This window comes from Heptranchias perlo, chromosome 3 (genome assembly GCF_035084215.1).
Source record: "Heptranchias perlo isolate sHepPer1 chromosome 3, sHepPer1.hap1, whole genome shotgun sequence".
Classification (NCBI taxonomy): Eukaryota; Metazoa; Chordata; class Chondrichthyes; order Hexanchiformes; family Hexanchidae; genus Heptranchias; species Heptranchias perlo.
Window position 1 is genome coordinate 20,298,581 of NC_090327.1, and position 16,090 is coordinate 20,314,670.

Consider the following 16,090-nt stretch of genomic DNA (forward strand, 5'->3'; position numbering starts at 1 on the left):
AGCAGCGTCCTAGTCCCAGCCATCTTCAGCTGCATCAATGACTTTCCCTCCTTCACAAGGTCAAAAGTGGGGCGGATAATTGCACAATGTTCAGCTCCATTCATAATTCCTTAGCTATCAAGCAGTCCATACCTGCATACAACAAGACCTGGAACACATCCAGGCTTGGGCTGATAGTGGAGAGTAACATTTGCACCACACAGGTACCAGGCAATGACCATCTCCAACAAGAGAGCACCTAACCAACTCCTCTTGACATTCAATGACATTACCATCACCAAATCCTCCACCATCAACATCCTAGGGGTCACCACTGACCAGAAACTCAATTGGACCAGCCACATAAATGCCACGGTGACTAGAGCAGGTCAGAGACTGGGTAGTATGCAGTGAGTGGTTCACTTCCTGAGTCCCCAACGCCCCCCCACCACCTATAAAGGTACAAGTCCTGAATGTGATGGAATACCTTGTGGCCAATTGTGGAAGTACCTTAACAATAAGGACTGCAGCGGTTCAAGGCGGTGACTCACCGCCACCTTTCCAAGAGCAACTAGGGATGGGCAATAATTGCTAGCTTGCTAGCGATGCCCATATCTCGAGAATGAATTTTTTAAAAACTCACAATCATATCCATCAGTCAACATCTCAGACTCCTCCATCACCATTCCTGGATATAATCCAGTTGCACTCACAGGATAGAATCACCAAGGTAGAGCACATATAATACAGTGCTATACAGTCTGGTGGCAGTGGTCCTGGGAGTCCTCAACATTAGCAACTGATCTCATGAAGTCTCATGGCTTCAGGCTAAACAAGACAAACAAAACTTTTGACCCCTTCAAGTGATGAATCAGTATTCTTCACTGTTGAATACCATTTGGAGGAAGCTGTGAGGGAAGCATGGACAAAAGAGCTGAATTCCAGATGTGAGGTGAGAGTAAATGCCCTTGACAATGGGAATCAGGGGCAAAACTCTCCAGTGGTTGTTGGAGGCCAATCATCTCAGCCCAAGGACATTGCTGCAGGAGTTCCTCAGGGCAGTGACCTAGGCCCAATCATCTTAAGCTGCTTCATCAATGACCTTCCCTCCATCATAAGTTCAGGAATGGTGATGTTCGCTGATGATTGCACAGTGTTCAGTTCCATTCGCAACCCTCAAATAATGAAGCAGTCCGAGCCCGCATGCAGCAAGACCGGGACAATATCCAGGCTTGGGCTCATAAGTGGCAAGTAACATTCGTGCCAGACAAGTGCCAGGCAATGGCCATCTCCAACAAGAGAGAGTCGAACCACCTCCCCATGACATTCAACATTCAATGGCATTACCATCGCCGAATCCTCCACCATCAACATCCTGGGGGTCATCATTGACCAGAAACTTAACTGGACCAGCCATATAAATACTGTGGCTACAAGAGCAGGTCAGAGGCTGAGTATTCTACGGCGAGTGACTCACCTCCTGACTCCCCAAAGCCTTTCCACCATCTACAAGGCACAAGTCAGGAGTGTGATGGAATACTCTCCACTTGCCTGGATGAGTGCAGCTCCAACAACACTTAAAAACCTCGACACCATCCAGGACAAAGCAGCCCGCTTGATTGGCACCCCATCCACCACCGGCGCACAGTGGCTGCAGTGTGTACCATCCACAGGATGCACTGCAGCAACTCACCAAGGCTTCTTCAACAGCACCTCCCAAACCCGCGACCTCTACCGCCTAGAAGGACAAGAGCAGCAGGCACATGGGAACAACACCACCTGCACGTTCCCCTCCAAGTCACACACCATCCCGACTTGGAAATATATTGCCGTTCCTTCGTCGTCGCTGGGTCAAAATTCGGAACTCCCTTCCTAACAGCACTGTGGGAGAACCTTCACCACATGGACTGCAGCGGTTCAAGAAGGCGGCTCACCACTACCTTCTCAAGGGCAATTAGGGATGGGCAATAAATGCCGGCCTCACCAGCGACACCCACATCCCATGAACGAATTTTAAAAAAAGGTACAAAACACTTCACAGGAGAATTTTATAAAAAGCAAGGGCACAGCATGTGTTATTAATTTCCATCAACAAGTGTGACTCAGTATTACCACAACTGCCCAATCTGTCCAATTCTTGAAGGACATAGGTACCATACCGTGCTTGATCCTAGCTGGTGACGGATTCATTGTGAAGGAGTAACTTTCTTGATCTTGTCTCACGAACATGTAACAGGCACATCTGTCCATGATAGCATTGGTAAAAGTAATCACTAGAGAACTATTTATGAAATCAAGTCTCATCACCATAGTGAGGACACCCTCCATTGTGTGGGGTGACGATACCATTGTGCTAAGTGGGATAGGCCAAAAACAGATCGGGCTGCCCAAAACTGGGCAACCATGAGGCTCTGTTGGCCATAATCAGTAGAATGATATACCACAATCTGTTAACTCATAGCCCAGCACATCCCTCACTCCTCCATCAATATCACGAGGGGAGACTAAACATGGTTCAATGAGTGTAGAACTACGTGCCAAATGTGGCACCATGCATACCACAGAATGAGATGGCAACTTAGTGAAGCCAGAACATATAGATACCTGTGTGATAAACACCATAAGCAACATGCTATAAACAGAGTTAAGCAGTCCTATAACCAACAGATCAGAGCAAAGATCCAGAGCTCCACCATATCAGGTTGAGAATGGTAGTAGATAAACAAGAAACTATTAGAAGACTAGGTTCCATGAACATCCTAATCCTCAATCATGGCGGAGCCCAACATCCAAGTACAAGAAACATGGCTGAAGTGATTGTAAGCGCCTTTAGTCAAAAGTACAAAGTAGATGAGCCTAGCAAGACATCACTATCATTAAAGCCAGTGTCCAGCCAATTCAATTCACTCCAAATGACATTAAGAATTAGCTGAGTGCACTGGACACAGAAAAGGCAATGCGCCCGGATCTAGTATTAAAGATCTGGGCACCAGAACGAGGTGTACCAGTGCAGCGATGACAGCAGTTTTTAACTTGATGATGTAAAAATTGCTCAGTCATGTCCTAGCCACAAGAAAACAAATTAGGTCAAGTCTAACCTTGCAAATTACCCTTCAGCCTCCTCCCAATTACAAGAACATAGGAATATAGGAACAGGAGTAGGCCATTCAGCCCCTCGTGCCTGCTCCGCCATTTGATAAGATCATGGCTGATCTGTGATCTAACTCCATATACCTGCCTTTGGCCCATAATCCCTTAATACCTTTGGTTGCCAAAAAGCTATCTATCTCACATTTAAATTTAGCAATTGAGCTAGTATCAATTGCCGTTTGCAGAAGAGTTCCAAACTTCTACCACCCTTTATGTGTACAAATGTTTTCTAATCTCACTCCTGAAAGGTCTGGCTCTAATTTTTAGACTGTGCCCCCTACTCCTAGAATCCCCAACCAGCGGAAATAGTTTCTCTCTATCCACCCTATCTGTTCCCCTTAATATCTTATAAACTTCGATCGGATCACCCCTTAACCTTCGAAACTCCAGAGAATACAACCCCAATTTGTGTCATCTCTCCTCGTAACTTAACCCTTGAAGTCTGGGTATCATTCTGGTAAACCTACGCTGCACTCCCTCCAAGGCCAATATGTCCTTCCAAAGGTGCGGTGCCCAGAACTGCTCACAGTACTCCAGGTGCGGTCTAACCAGGGTTTTGTATAGCTGCAGCATAACTTCTGCCCCCTTGTACTCTCGTCCTCTAGATATAAAGGCCAACATTCCATTAGCCTTCTTGATTATTTTCTGTACCTGTTCATGACACTTCAATGATCTATGTACCTGAACCCCGAATTCCCTTTGGACATCCACTGTTTTTAACTTTTTACCATTTAGAAAGTGCCCTGTTCTATCCTTTTTTGATCCAAAGTGGATGACCTCACATTTGCCTACACTGAATTCCATTTGCCACAGTTTTGCCCATTCACCTAATCTATCAATATCCCTTTGTAATTTTATGTTTTCATCTACACTGCTTACAATTATCAGCGAAGTAACAGAAGAAATCAATAATCCCATCAAGTGTCATCTACTCATCAATAAACTGCTCATCAATGCTTAGTCTGGGTTCTGCCAGAACCATTCAGATCCAAATATTATCACATCCTTCATCCACACATGGATGCAAGAGCTAAATGCCAAAAGTGAAAGTAGCTGCCCTCAGCTATCAAGGCAGCATTCAACTGAATATGGCACCAAAGAACCCTGGCAAAACTGAGGGCAACGAAGACCAAAGGGAAAACACTCCAGTGACTGGAGTCGTACTTGATAGATAGGAAGATGGCTTTGGTTGTCAGAGGTCGGTCAATCCGGACCCATAACATTGCTGCAGGAGTTTGCCAGGGCAACATCCTCAGCCCAATCATCTTCAGCTGCTTCATCAATTATGTTCCCTCCGTCATAAGGTCAAGAGTGGGGTTGTTTACTGAAGATGTCAGTGTTTTTAAATCCATTCACAACTCCTCCAATAACATAGAAGCTCATACAGTACCCAATTGCCAGGAGAGGATCATTTCCTACAAGAAAAGGCCCAACCACCTCCCTCTGACCGTCAACAGCACTACCATCACCATCCTGAGTGACACCACTGATCAGACGTTTAACTGGATCAGACACATCAACACCGTGGTTACAAAAGCAGGGCAAAGGCAGGGTACTCTACAACAAGTGCCTCATCTCGTGACCCCTCAAAGCGACTCCACCATTTACAAAGCTCAAGTCAGCTTCTACTCTAATTCTGCTGTTAATGCAAGCGATTCTGACAACTGCATAATGAAGGCAGGAATGTGTGTTCTCGGAAGAATTCCCACCTACGATATGCAGCAGCTGCTATCACTTACATCAGCAAAAAGACTGGCAGAAGCAGTGCTGAGGGAAATGGCCCCATCCATATTGATTTTTGTCAGCAAATGCTAACACACGGAAACACTGACTCAGCGTGCATAGAAAAAGCAGCCAGATTAAGGTAAATACAATTGGAAGAGGAAATCCAAGGACTCAAAATCAGACAGATAATAAAAAAGCTATTGTTATTGAAACAAAGAGTTGCATTTAGAAGTTGCAAAAAGCAACTTAAATTTTTGCATCTAAAAATTTGATATACATTTGCAATTGATAAAAAAAGTCCATCAATTCAATGAATCGGCATTACCTGTTATTTTTAAAATGTTTATCGATGTCAGAATTCTATGGAAAAAAAGCCCAAAATAATGCAATTCTACTTAAAATGCTGTAAGGAGCAATGGAATGGAAATTGCCTGGATGGTGGCAAAAAAATGCACTAAAGCAAATATTTTGTCTCCACAATACAGCAGCATGTGCTTTGGAACATTTGGCAAAAACTTTGTTATTGAGTACACTACATACTATTTCAAATAAGGTTGAGTTCCCCTTTAAAAGGAAACATAAATGTAAGGAAACATGTGTAACAAGGTTTTGGAAAGGTCAGGTGTGAGTGCAAGCTTGAGAAAGGCATTTTTTTTAAAATCGAGTATGAAATCAATCTGCTGTGCTCCATTGAGATCAGATATGCCTTCTTAACTTCCCTGGAGTGCATTTCTGTAACAATCACAATGAAAAGCTCATCCAGAATTCAACTTGTGTATATAATAGTGCATGCATATTATAGGGTACGGTAGCATAGTGGTTATGTTACTGGAATAGTAATCCAGAGGCCTGGACGAATAATCCGGAGTCATGAGTTCAAATGCCGCCACGGCAGCTGGGAAATTTAAATTCAATTAATTAAATAAAATCTGGAATTAAAAAACGAGTATCAGTAATGGTAGCCATGAAACTACCAGATTGTCGTAAAAACCCATCTGGTTCACGAATGTCCTTTAGGGAAGGAAACTTGCTGCCCTTACCCAGTCTGGCCAATATGTGACTCCAGACCCACAGCAATGTGGTTGATTTTTAATTGCCCTCTGAAATGGCCTCGCAAGCCACTCAGTTGTAAAATCTCGCTGAAGAAAGTCATAATAAGAGTAAAACTGGACGGACCACTAGGCACCGGACACGACAAAGGCAAACCAAGCCCAGTCGACCCTGCAAAGTCCTCCTCATTAACATCTGAGGACTTGACAAAATTGGGAGAGCTGTCCCACAGACTCGTCAAGCAACAGCCTGACATAGCCATACTCACGGAATCATACCTTACAGCCAATGTCCCAGACTCTTCCATCACCATCCCTGGGTATGTCCTGTCCCACCGGCAGGACAGACCCACCAGAGGTGGCGGTACAGTGATATACAGTCAGGAGGGAGTGGTCCTGGGAGTCCTCAACATTGACTCTGGACCCCATGAAATCTCATGACATCAGGTCAAACATGGGCAAGGAAACCTCCTGCTGATTACCACCTACCGTCCTCCCTCAGCTGATGAATCAGTCCTCCTCCATGTTGAGCACCACTTGGAGGAAGCACTGAGGGTAGCAAGGGCACAGAATGTACTCTGGGTGGGGGACTTCAATGTCCATCACCAAGAGTGGCTCGGTAGCACCACGACTGACTGAGCTGGCCGAGTCCTAAAGGACATAGCTGCCAGACTGGGCCTGCGGCAGGTGGTGAGCGAACCAAAACAAGGGAAAAACCTGCTTGACCTCGTCTTCACCAATCTACCTGTCGCAGAAGCATCTGTCCTCGTGGAGACGATGTCCCGTCTTCGCCATCCAACGTGTTGTGTGGCACTACCACCGTGTTAAATGGGATAGATTCAGAACAGATCTAGCAGCTCAAAACTGGGCATCCATGAGGCGCTGTGGGCCATCAGCAGCAGCAGAATTGTGTTCCAGCACAATCTGTAACATCATGGCCCGGCATATTCCTCACTCTACCATCAACATCAAGCCAGGGGATCAACCCTGGTTCAATGAGGAGTGTAGAAGAACATGCCAGGAGCAGCACCAGGCACCAACCTGGTGAAGCTACGACTCAGGACTACATGCATGCTAAACAGCGGAAGCAACATGCTATAGACAGAGCTAAGCGATTCCACAACCAACGGATCAGATCAAAGCTCTGCTGCCCTGCCACATCCAGTCGTGAATGATGGTGGACAATTAAACAACTAACGGGAGGAGGAGGCTCTGTAAACATCCCCATCCTCAGTGATGGCGGAGTCCAGCACGTGAGTGCAAAAGACAAGGCTGAAGCGTTTGCAACCATCTTCAGTCAGAAGTGCCGAGTGGATGATCCATCTCGGCCTCCTCCCGATAGCCCCACCATCACAGAAGCCTGCCTTCAGTCAATTCGATTCACTCCATGTGATATCAAGAAACAGCTGAGTGCACTGGATACAGCAAAGGCTATGGGCCCTGACAACATCCCGGCTTTAGTGTTGAAGACTTGTGCTCCAGAACTAGCCGCGTCTCTAGCCAAACTGTTCCAGTACAGCTACAACATTGGCATCTTCCCGACAATGTGGAAAATTGCCCAGGTATGTCCTGTCCACAAAAAGCAGGACAAATGCAGTCCGGCCAATTACCGCCCCCATCAGTCTACTCTCAATCATCAGCAAAGTGATGGAAGGTGTCGTCGACAGTGCTATCAAGCGGCACTTACTCACCAATAACCTGCTCACCGATGTTCAGTTTGGGTTCCGCCAGGATCACTCGGCTCCAGACCTCATTCCAAACATGGACAAAAGAGCTGAATTCCAGAGGTGAGGAGAGTGACTGCCTTGACATCAAGGCAGCATTTGACCGAGTGTGGCACCACGGAACCCTAGTAAAATTGAAGTCAGTGGGAATCGGGGAAAACTCTCCAGTAGCTGGAGTCATACCTAGCACAAAGCAAGATGGTAGTGGTTGTGGGAGGCCAATCATCTCAGCCCTAGGACATTGCTGCAGGAGTTCCTCAGGGCAGTGTCCTAGGCTAAACCATCTTCAGCTGCTTCATCAATGACCTTCCCTCTATCATAAGGTCAAAAATGGAGATGTTCGCTGATGATTGCACAAATGTTACTTGCCACTTATGAGCTTGGCCTCATAAGTGGAAAGTAAAATTTGCGCCAGACAAGTGCCAGGCAATGACCATCTCCAACAAGAGAGAGTCTAACCACCTCCCCTTGACATTCAACGGCATTACCATCGCCAAATCCCCCACCATCAACATCCTGGGGGTCATCATTGACCAGAAACTTAACTGGACAAGCCATATAAATACTGTGGCTACAAGAGCAGGTCAGAGGCTGGGTATTCTGTGGCAAGTGACTCACCTCCTGACTCCCCAAAGCCTTTCCATCATCTACAAGGCACAAGTCAGCAGTGTGACAGAATACTCTCCACTTGCCTGGATGAGTGCAGCTCCAACAACACTCAAGAAGCTCGACACCATCCACGAAAAAACAGCCCGCTTGATTGGCACCCCATCCACCACCCTAAACATTCACTCCCATCACCACCGGCGCACAGTGGCTGCAGTGTGTACCATCCACAGGAGGCACTGCAGCAACTCACCAAGGCTCCTTCGACAGCACCTCCCAAACCCGCGACCTCTACCACTTAGAAGGACAAGAGCAGCAGGTACATGGAAACAACACCACCTGCATGTTCCCCTCCAAGTCACACATCATCCTGATTTGGAAATATATCGCCTTCATCGTTGCTGGGTCAAAATCCTGGAATTCCCTTCCTAACAGCACTGTGGGCGAACCTTCACCACACGGATTGCAGCGGTTCAAGAAGGTGGCTCACCACCACCTTCTCAAGGGCAATTAGGGATGGGCAATAAATGCCGGCCTCGCCAGCGACGCCCACATCCCATGAACAAATGAAAAAATAGGCCTCCTACAAAAACTGTGTTCATAGCTATCCAGTTTACTCTCAAATCACACCATCAAAACTAGGTGGGATTGTGAGTTATGAGGAGGATGCAAAGAGGCTTCAAGGCAATTTAGACAAGGTGAGTGAGTGGGCAAATACATGGCAGATGCAGTATAATGTGGATAAATGTGAAGTTATCCACTTCGGAAGGAAAAACAGAAAGGCAGAGTATTATTTAAATGGTGATAGATTGGGAAATGTTGATATACAAAAGGGACTTGGGTGTCCTTGTGCACCAGACCCTGAAAGCAAACATGCAGGTGCAGCAACCAGTCAGGAAGGCCAATGGTATATACGTTGGCCTTCATTCAAGTGGATTTTAGTACAGGAGCAAGGGTGTCTTACTGCTGTTATACAGGGCCTTGGTAAGACCACACCTGGAGCATTGTGTGCAGCTTTGATCTCCTTACCTAAGAGAGGATATACTTGCCATAGGAGGAGTGCAGCAAAGGTTCACCAGATTGATTCCTGGGATGGCAGGGCTGTTGTATGAGGAGAGATTGGGTCGACTCGGCCTGTATTCACTCGAGTTTAGAAGAATGAGAGGGGATCTCATTGAAACATATAAAATTCTGACAGGGCTCGACAGACTGGATGCATAGTGGATGTTACCCCTGGCTAGGGGGTCCAGAATGAGGGGTCACAGCCGCAGGATACAGGGTAAGACATTTAGGACTGAGATGAGGAGAAATTTCTTCACTCAGAGGGTGGTGAACCTGTGGAATTCTCTACCACAGGAGGCTGTGGAGGCCAAGTCACTGAATATATTTAAGAAGAAGATAGATAGATTTTGAGACACAAAAGGCATCAAGGGGGTGTGGGGAGAGAGCGGGAATATGGTATTGAGATAGAGAATCAGCCATGATCATATTGAATGGCGGAGCAGGCTCGAAGGGCCAAATAGCCTACTCCTGCTCCTATTTTCTATGTTTCTATCATTCTTTGACTCCTCCTCCAAGTATCAGTTTGGCTCAGCGATAGCACTCTCGTGTCAGAGAATCATTGGTTCAAGCCTCACTCCAGGGACTTGAGCACATCATCTAGGCTCACACTTCAATAAAGTACTGAGAGAATGCTGCATTGTTGGAGGTGCCATTTTTCAGATGATGAAAAATGGCACCTCCAACAATGGCGTCTGCCTGTTCAGGTGGACGTAAAAGATTCCATACCGTTATTCAAAGAAGAGCAGGAGAGTTCTCCCAGATTCTGGGCCAACATTTATCCTTCAATCAACATCACCAAACACTAGTATTTATCTCAACGCTATTTGTGTTGCATAGAATTTACAGCACAGAAACAGGCCGCTTGGCCCAACTGGTCTGTGCCATTCCTGTCAGTTGTGCCTCAGTGGTAGCAATCTCGCCTCTGAGTCAGAAGGTTCTGGATTCAAATTCCACTCCAGAGACGAGCACAAAATCTAGGCTGACACTTCAGTGCAATACTGAGAGAGGTTGTCTTTAGAATTAGACGTTAAACCGAGGCTTCGTCTGTCCTCTCAGGTGGACATAAAAGATGCCATGGCACTATTTTGAGGAGGAGCAGGGAAGTTCTTCCCAATGTACTGGCCAGTGTTTATCCCTTAACCAACATTACTAAAACAGATGATCTGGTCATTATCACATGCTGTTTGTGGGTGCTTGCTGTGCACACATTTGGCTGCCGCATTTCCTACATTACAACAGTGGCTACACTTCAAAAGTACTTAATTGGCTGAAAAACACTTTGCGAGGTCCTGAGATCATGAAAGGCACTACATAAATACAAGTTCTTTCTTTCTTATGCCAATATTTATATTCAACACGAGTCTCTTCCCACTCTAGTTATCTCTTCCTACTCTGTCCTGTATCCCTCTATCTCATTCTCCCTCATGTGTGCAACAAGCCACTCCTTACATGTGTCAATGCTATCTGCTTCACCTACTCCATGCGGCAGTGAGTTCCTCATTCTCACTACTCTGCTCCTCAGACTTTAAATGGAACACCCATGTCTCTTCCTTTGCTAAAACAGTCTCCAAGAATCTCAATCTCGAAGCCGTATATTCTTTATATAGAGACTGCAGAACTCTGAGGTGCAGAGGGATCTGGGTGTCCTCGTACATTAATCACAAAAAGTTAGTATGTAGGTACAGCAAGTGATTAGGAAGGCAAATGGAATGCTGTCATTTATTGCAAGGGGAATGGAATATAAAAGTCGAGATATTTTGCTACAATTGTACAGGGCATTGGTGAGACCACATCTCGAATACTTGGTGCAGTTTTGGTCTCCTTATTTAAGAAAGGACATAATTGCTTTGGAGGTGGTTCAGAGAAGGTTCACTCGACTGATTCCTGGGATGAGGGGGTTATCTTATGAGGAAAGGTTGGACAAGTTGTGTACACTGGAGTTTAGAAGAATGAGAGGTGATCTCATTGAAACGTTTAAGATCCTGAAGGGACTAGAAGAGGTAGATGCTGACGGGATGTTTCCCCTTGTGGGAGAGACGAGAACGAGGGGCCACAGTTTAAAAACAAGGGGTCTCCCATTTAAGACGGAGATGAGGAGAAATTTTTTCTCTCAGAGGGTCGTGAGTCCATGGAACTCCCTTCCCCAGAGAGCTGTAGAGGCAGGGTCATTGAATATTTTTAAGGCTGAGTTAGATAGATTCCTGATTAACAAGGGAGTCAAAGGTTATAGTAGGTAGATGGGAAAGTGGGGTTGAGATCACAATCAGATCAGCCATGATCTTATCAAATGGCAGAGCAGGCTTGAGGAACCGAATGGCCTACTCCTGCTCTTAATTTGTACATTTGTATGTTCGATTTCCTTTCCTTGCCCAAGGCTCATTTTCCCCTCAACAACTCTTAACTCTCTATGAAGCCCAACTTGATCCAAAATTTAAATATTACCTGCATATCCGGGGAGGCTAACAGCCTTCTCATAGTCCTGTAGAGTACACCAGAGTCTTGTTTAAAAAAAAGTAAATGCTTGTTGTCTAATCGGTAATTTCCCTCTCATCGTTAGCCTCCACCCTCCCTCTCGGCAATCTATCTTGTCTCTCCCTATTTTAATCAATATTACTATAGCCAACAGTCCTCGGAATTTGCTTCGCTTGTTTTCCTACGTTCCATACGCTCTTCCTTCTCCCTGCACCTCCATTGTGCTAAAAGATTCAATGCACATTTCCATTCAAACCCCATTCCACCCAGGAACTCAAATCTGTGGAAATGCTTACCTCCATCAATCTTTCCTTCCTCTTCAAGATTTTACAACCCAAACCAAATTACTATTTCCTAATTCACCTTGTCCTCTCCCACTCTTTATCAATCTTGGCCTGCAAATGAGGCCTGGTTCATGAATTAAAAAAATAAACCTCCCACCTTCTTTATAGTAATATGGTTGCATAGTGCCGAAAGTATAACAACTTGCATTTATATAGCATCTTTACTGTAGAAAAACATCCCAGGTGCAATCAGACAAAAATTGACATCAAGAGACAGGAGATATTAGAAGGGGTGACCAAAGCTTCGTCAAAGAAGTGGGTTACAAGAAGGGTCCTAAAGAAGGAGATCGAGATACAGCTGGAGAGGCAGAACGGTTTAGGGAGGGAATTCCAGAGCATGGGGCCTAGGCGACTGAAGGCCTGGCTGCCAATGGTAGAGCAAAAGGAGGAGGGATACAGAAAAAAGAACCCGAATTTATATCGGAACTTTAACACCCTCAGGATGTCCCAAAGCTCTTCACAGCCAACAAAGTACTTTTCAAGTGTGGCCACTGTTGGGTTGTAGGTAAACTTAGCAATTTGGGCACAGTCAAGGTCCATGAACAACAATGTGACAAATGACCAGATAATCTGTTTTAATGGTGTTGGTTGGTGGATGTAAAAATCCCATGTTACTATTTGAAGAGCAGGGTGTCCTGGCCAATATTTATCCATCAGAGAGGATAGATGGGGCCTCAGTTTAACATTTCATCCTAAAGACGGCATCTCCTAGTGCATAACTCCCTCAGCACTGCACTGAGGTGTCAGCCTAGAATCTGTGCTGAAGTCTCTGGTGCGGGGCTTGAAAGAGGCGAGAGTGAGAGGGTGAGAGAGTTTGGATGGAGGGGTAGTAGGGCTGGAGGAGTTACAGAGAATGGGAGCAGTGAGGCCATAAATTTGGTGGCTGGCCAGACCGGGAGCGAATGTAGGTCAGCAAGAACAGGGGTAAAGTGGGAACATGACTTGATGCGGGCAGCAGAGCTTTGGATGAGGGTTCAGAATGGGAAGCCAGCCAGGAGAGCATTGGAATACACGAGTCTGCAGGTGACTCCATGGATGAAAGCTTGCAGCAGATGGGCAGATGTACAGGTGGAGGTGGGCCATGTTACAGGGGTAGAAATAATCTGTTTTTATGATGGAGAGGATCTGGAGTCAGAAACTCAGCTAAGGGTTGAATCGGATGCTGAGGCTGCAAGCAGTCTGATTCAGCCAGAGACAACTGCCAAAGAGAGGATGGAATTGGTGGCGAGGGTAAGGTGTTTGTGGGAGAGCCGAAGACAATGGCTTCAATCTTCTCAAAGTTTATTTGGAGGAAATTATGGCTCATTCAAATTGGATGTCAGACAAGCAGTCTGACAACACAAAGGTAGTGGAGGGATTGAGAGAGGCGGTGGAGAGGTAGCGCTGGGTGTCATCAGCATAAATATGGAACCTGACCCCATGTCTGCGAATTATGTCACCAAGAGTCAGCGTGTAGATGTGGAAGACGAGACAGCAAAGGATAGATCTCTGGGGGATTCCTGAGGTAATGGTGCATGAGCTGGAAGAGGAGCTGGAAACACTCTGGCCATGATTGGATAATTAAGAGTGGAACCAAACAAGGCATTGGAGGAGGCTGATGTGATCAACCTTACCAAACGAAGAAAAATTGAGGATGAGGAGGAAGGATAATGCGATACATTCACAATCACAGAGAATGACATTTGTGACTTTGGTGCTGTGGCCGGAGCAGAAGCCTGATTGGAGAAATTTCATCACGGAGTGTTGCAACTAACTTGTTGCATTATTATTTACCCTGTTCATCAACCATTTAAAAATTGGAACAAGTTTTTTAACTTTCAATGATTAAGTCATTCTCATTCATCAAACTATCAATATTCATCAACACCACCAAAATAGATTAATTGATCGCTTATCATACTTGCTGTGTACCTTGCGAACAATCTAGCTACCGCACTTGCCCACATAACAACAGCAACTACAGTTCATGTAAAGTAATTCATTAGCTGTGGAGCGCTTAGGGAAATCCTGAAGATGTAAAAGAAATAATATAAATGCATGTTCTCTGTTCTTTCCTGATACTAAGTATGCACTCTAACAATGCTGTGTAACAAACTGCACATTGGCAGCTGCAAAGTAAGTGGCATCAGAGTGAGGCAGTGTCAGCAAGTATGACCTTCATTATAGTGTTGAAATGTGACAGAATCACACTCATCAGTGTAACGAGAGATCATGGTATGTCAATTGCAAGATAATTTACAGAGATTAATATTTTTCTGGAATTCAACACAAGTAGCCAAGCATATCCTCTCAGTTCTGATAGGATCCTTGTGAATCTTTTTGCACCTTCTCCAATGCCTCTATATCCTTTCTATAATATGGAGACCAGATCTTTGGTCTAACCAAGGTTCTATACAAGTTTAACATAACTTCTCTGCTTTTCAATTCTAGCCCTCCAGAAATGAACCCCAGTGCTTGGTTTGTCTTTTTTATGGCCTTATTAACCTGCGTCACTACTTTTAGTGATTTGTGTATCTGTACCCCGAGATCCTTTCGCTCCTCTACCCCATTTAGACTCTTATTATCCAAGCAGTATGTGGCCTCCTTATTCTTCTTACCAAAATGCACCACCTCACACTTGTCTATAAATGAAGTTAATTTGCCCATTATACACCCAGTCTGCAAGTTTATTAATGTCTTCTTGCATTTTGACGCATTCTTCCTTTGTATTATCTACACACCCCCAATTTGGTGTGTTTTGCAAATTTTGAAATTGTACTTCTGATTCCCGAGTCCAAATCGTTGATGTAAATTGTGAACAACAGTGATCCCAACACTGATCCCTGTGGAACACCACTTCCCACTTTTTGCCAGTCTAAGTATCTACCCTTAACCCCTACTCTCTGTTTTCTGTTTTGTAACCAGCTTGCTATCCATTCTGCTACCTGTCCCAACACATGCTCTGATTTTAGTCATGAGTCTACTATGCGGTACCTTATCGAAGGCCTTTTGAAAATCCAAATATATTACATCTACTGCATTACCCATGACTACTCTTTCTGATACTTCTTCAAAGAATTCAATAAGGTTGGTCAAGCATGACTTTCTCGTCTGAAATCCGTGCTGACTAATCTTTATTATATTTTCATTTTCTAGATGCTTTTCTACTACATCTTTGAGTAAAAATTCCATTATTGTTACGTTAACTGATCTATATATCCCTGGACTTGCTCCATCTCCCTTTTTAAATACAGAAATAACATTAGCTGTCTGCCAGTCCTCTGGCACTATTTCCTTTTCTAATGAATTTTTATATATATGTAATAGTGCCTCTGCTATCTCCTTCCTAACTTCTTTTTGCATGCACGGATACAATCCATCCAGATATGGTGTTTTATCCTCTCTAAGTTTGATTTGTTTATCAATTATCTGCCTTCTTTCCATCTTAAATGTCTTTATATCTTTTTTGATCTCTTCTTCTAATGTCATGCCCATCTTGTTAGTCTCCCTGGTAAATACAGAGGCAAAGTATGTCTTTTTCTTTAGTTTCAATTTTACCCATATCTCTTTATTCATCCATGGTGTTTCATTATTGGCTAGTTTGTTCTTGTTTTTGAGGGGAATATATTTCTCCTGCACTCTATTGATCACCTTTTTAAATATTTCTCTCTGCTGTCATTAAAATCTGAAATGCAGCTGCCAGATATCATATGTCAATATCAGTTAAAGACAGAAAGAAGTTCATAGGACACAAAAACCTACCTTTCTGGGACCTGATAATAAATGACTCCATGACTTCATTCACTAGACGACAATAACCATCTATCAAGTCTGCCATGTTCTCTGCAATGTTCAGTGATGGAGTCGTTATAGTCAAAGGCTGAAAATAAGCACAAAGGCTGAAAATAAGCACAAATCATTGACAACTCAGTGTCAGTGGCTTAACAAAGAAACAGATATACTGTGCAAGAACAAATTTAAAGTTTATTTTATTGAGGCA

At 44.5% G+C, this 16,090-nt stretch overlaps 1 protein-coding gene across 7 annotated transcripts in view; it reads right to left on the minus strand.

Moving 5' to 3' along the window:
- Positions 1 to 16,090, minus strand: part of LOC137310916 (focal adhesion kinase 1) — a 585,674-nt gene that overhangs the window by 207,288 nt on the left and 362,296 nt on the right. For all 7 annotated transcript variants that reach the window (XM_067978464.1, XM_067978455.1, XM_067978457.1 and 4 more), the window contains one exon: positions 15,853 to 15,970. In XM_067978464.1, coding sequence (XP_067834565.1) covers positions 15,853 to 15,970 — 118 coding nt within the window. The remainder of the gene's footprint in view (positions 1 to 15,852; positions 15,971 to 16,090) is intronic.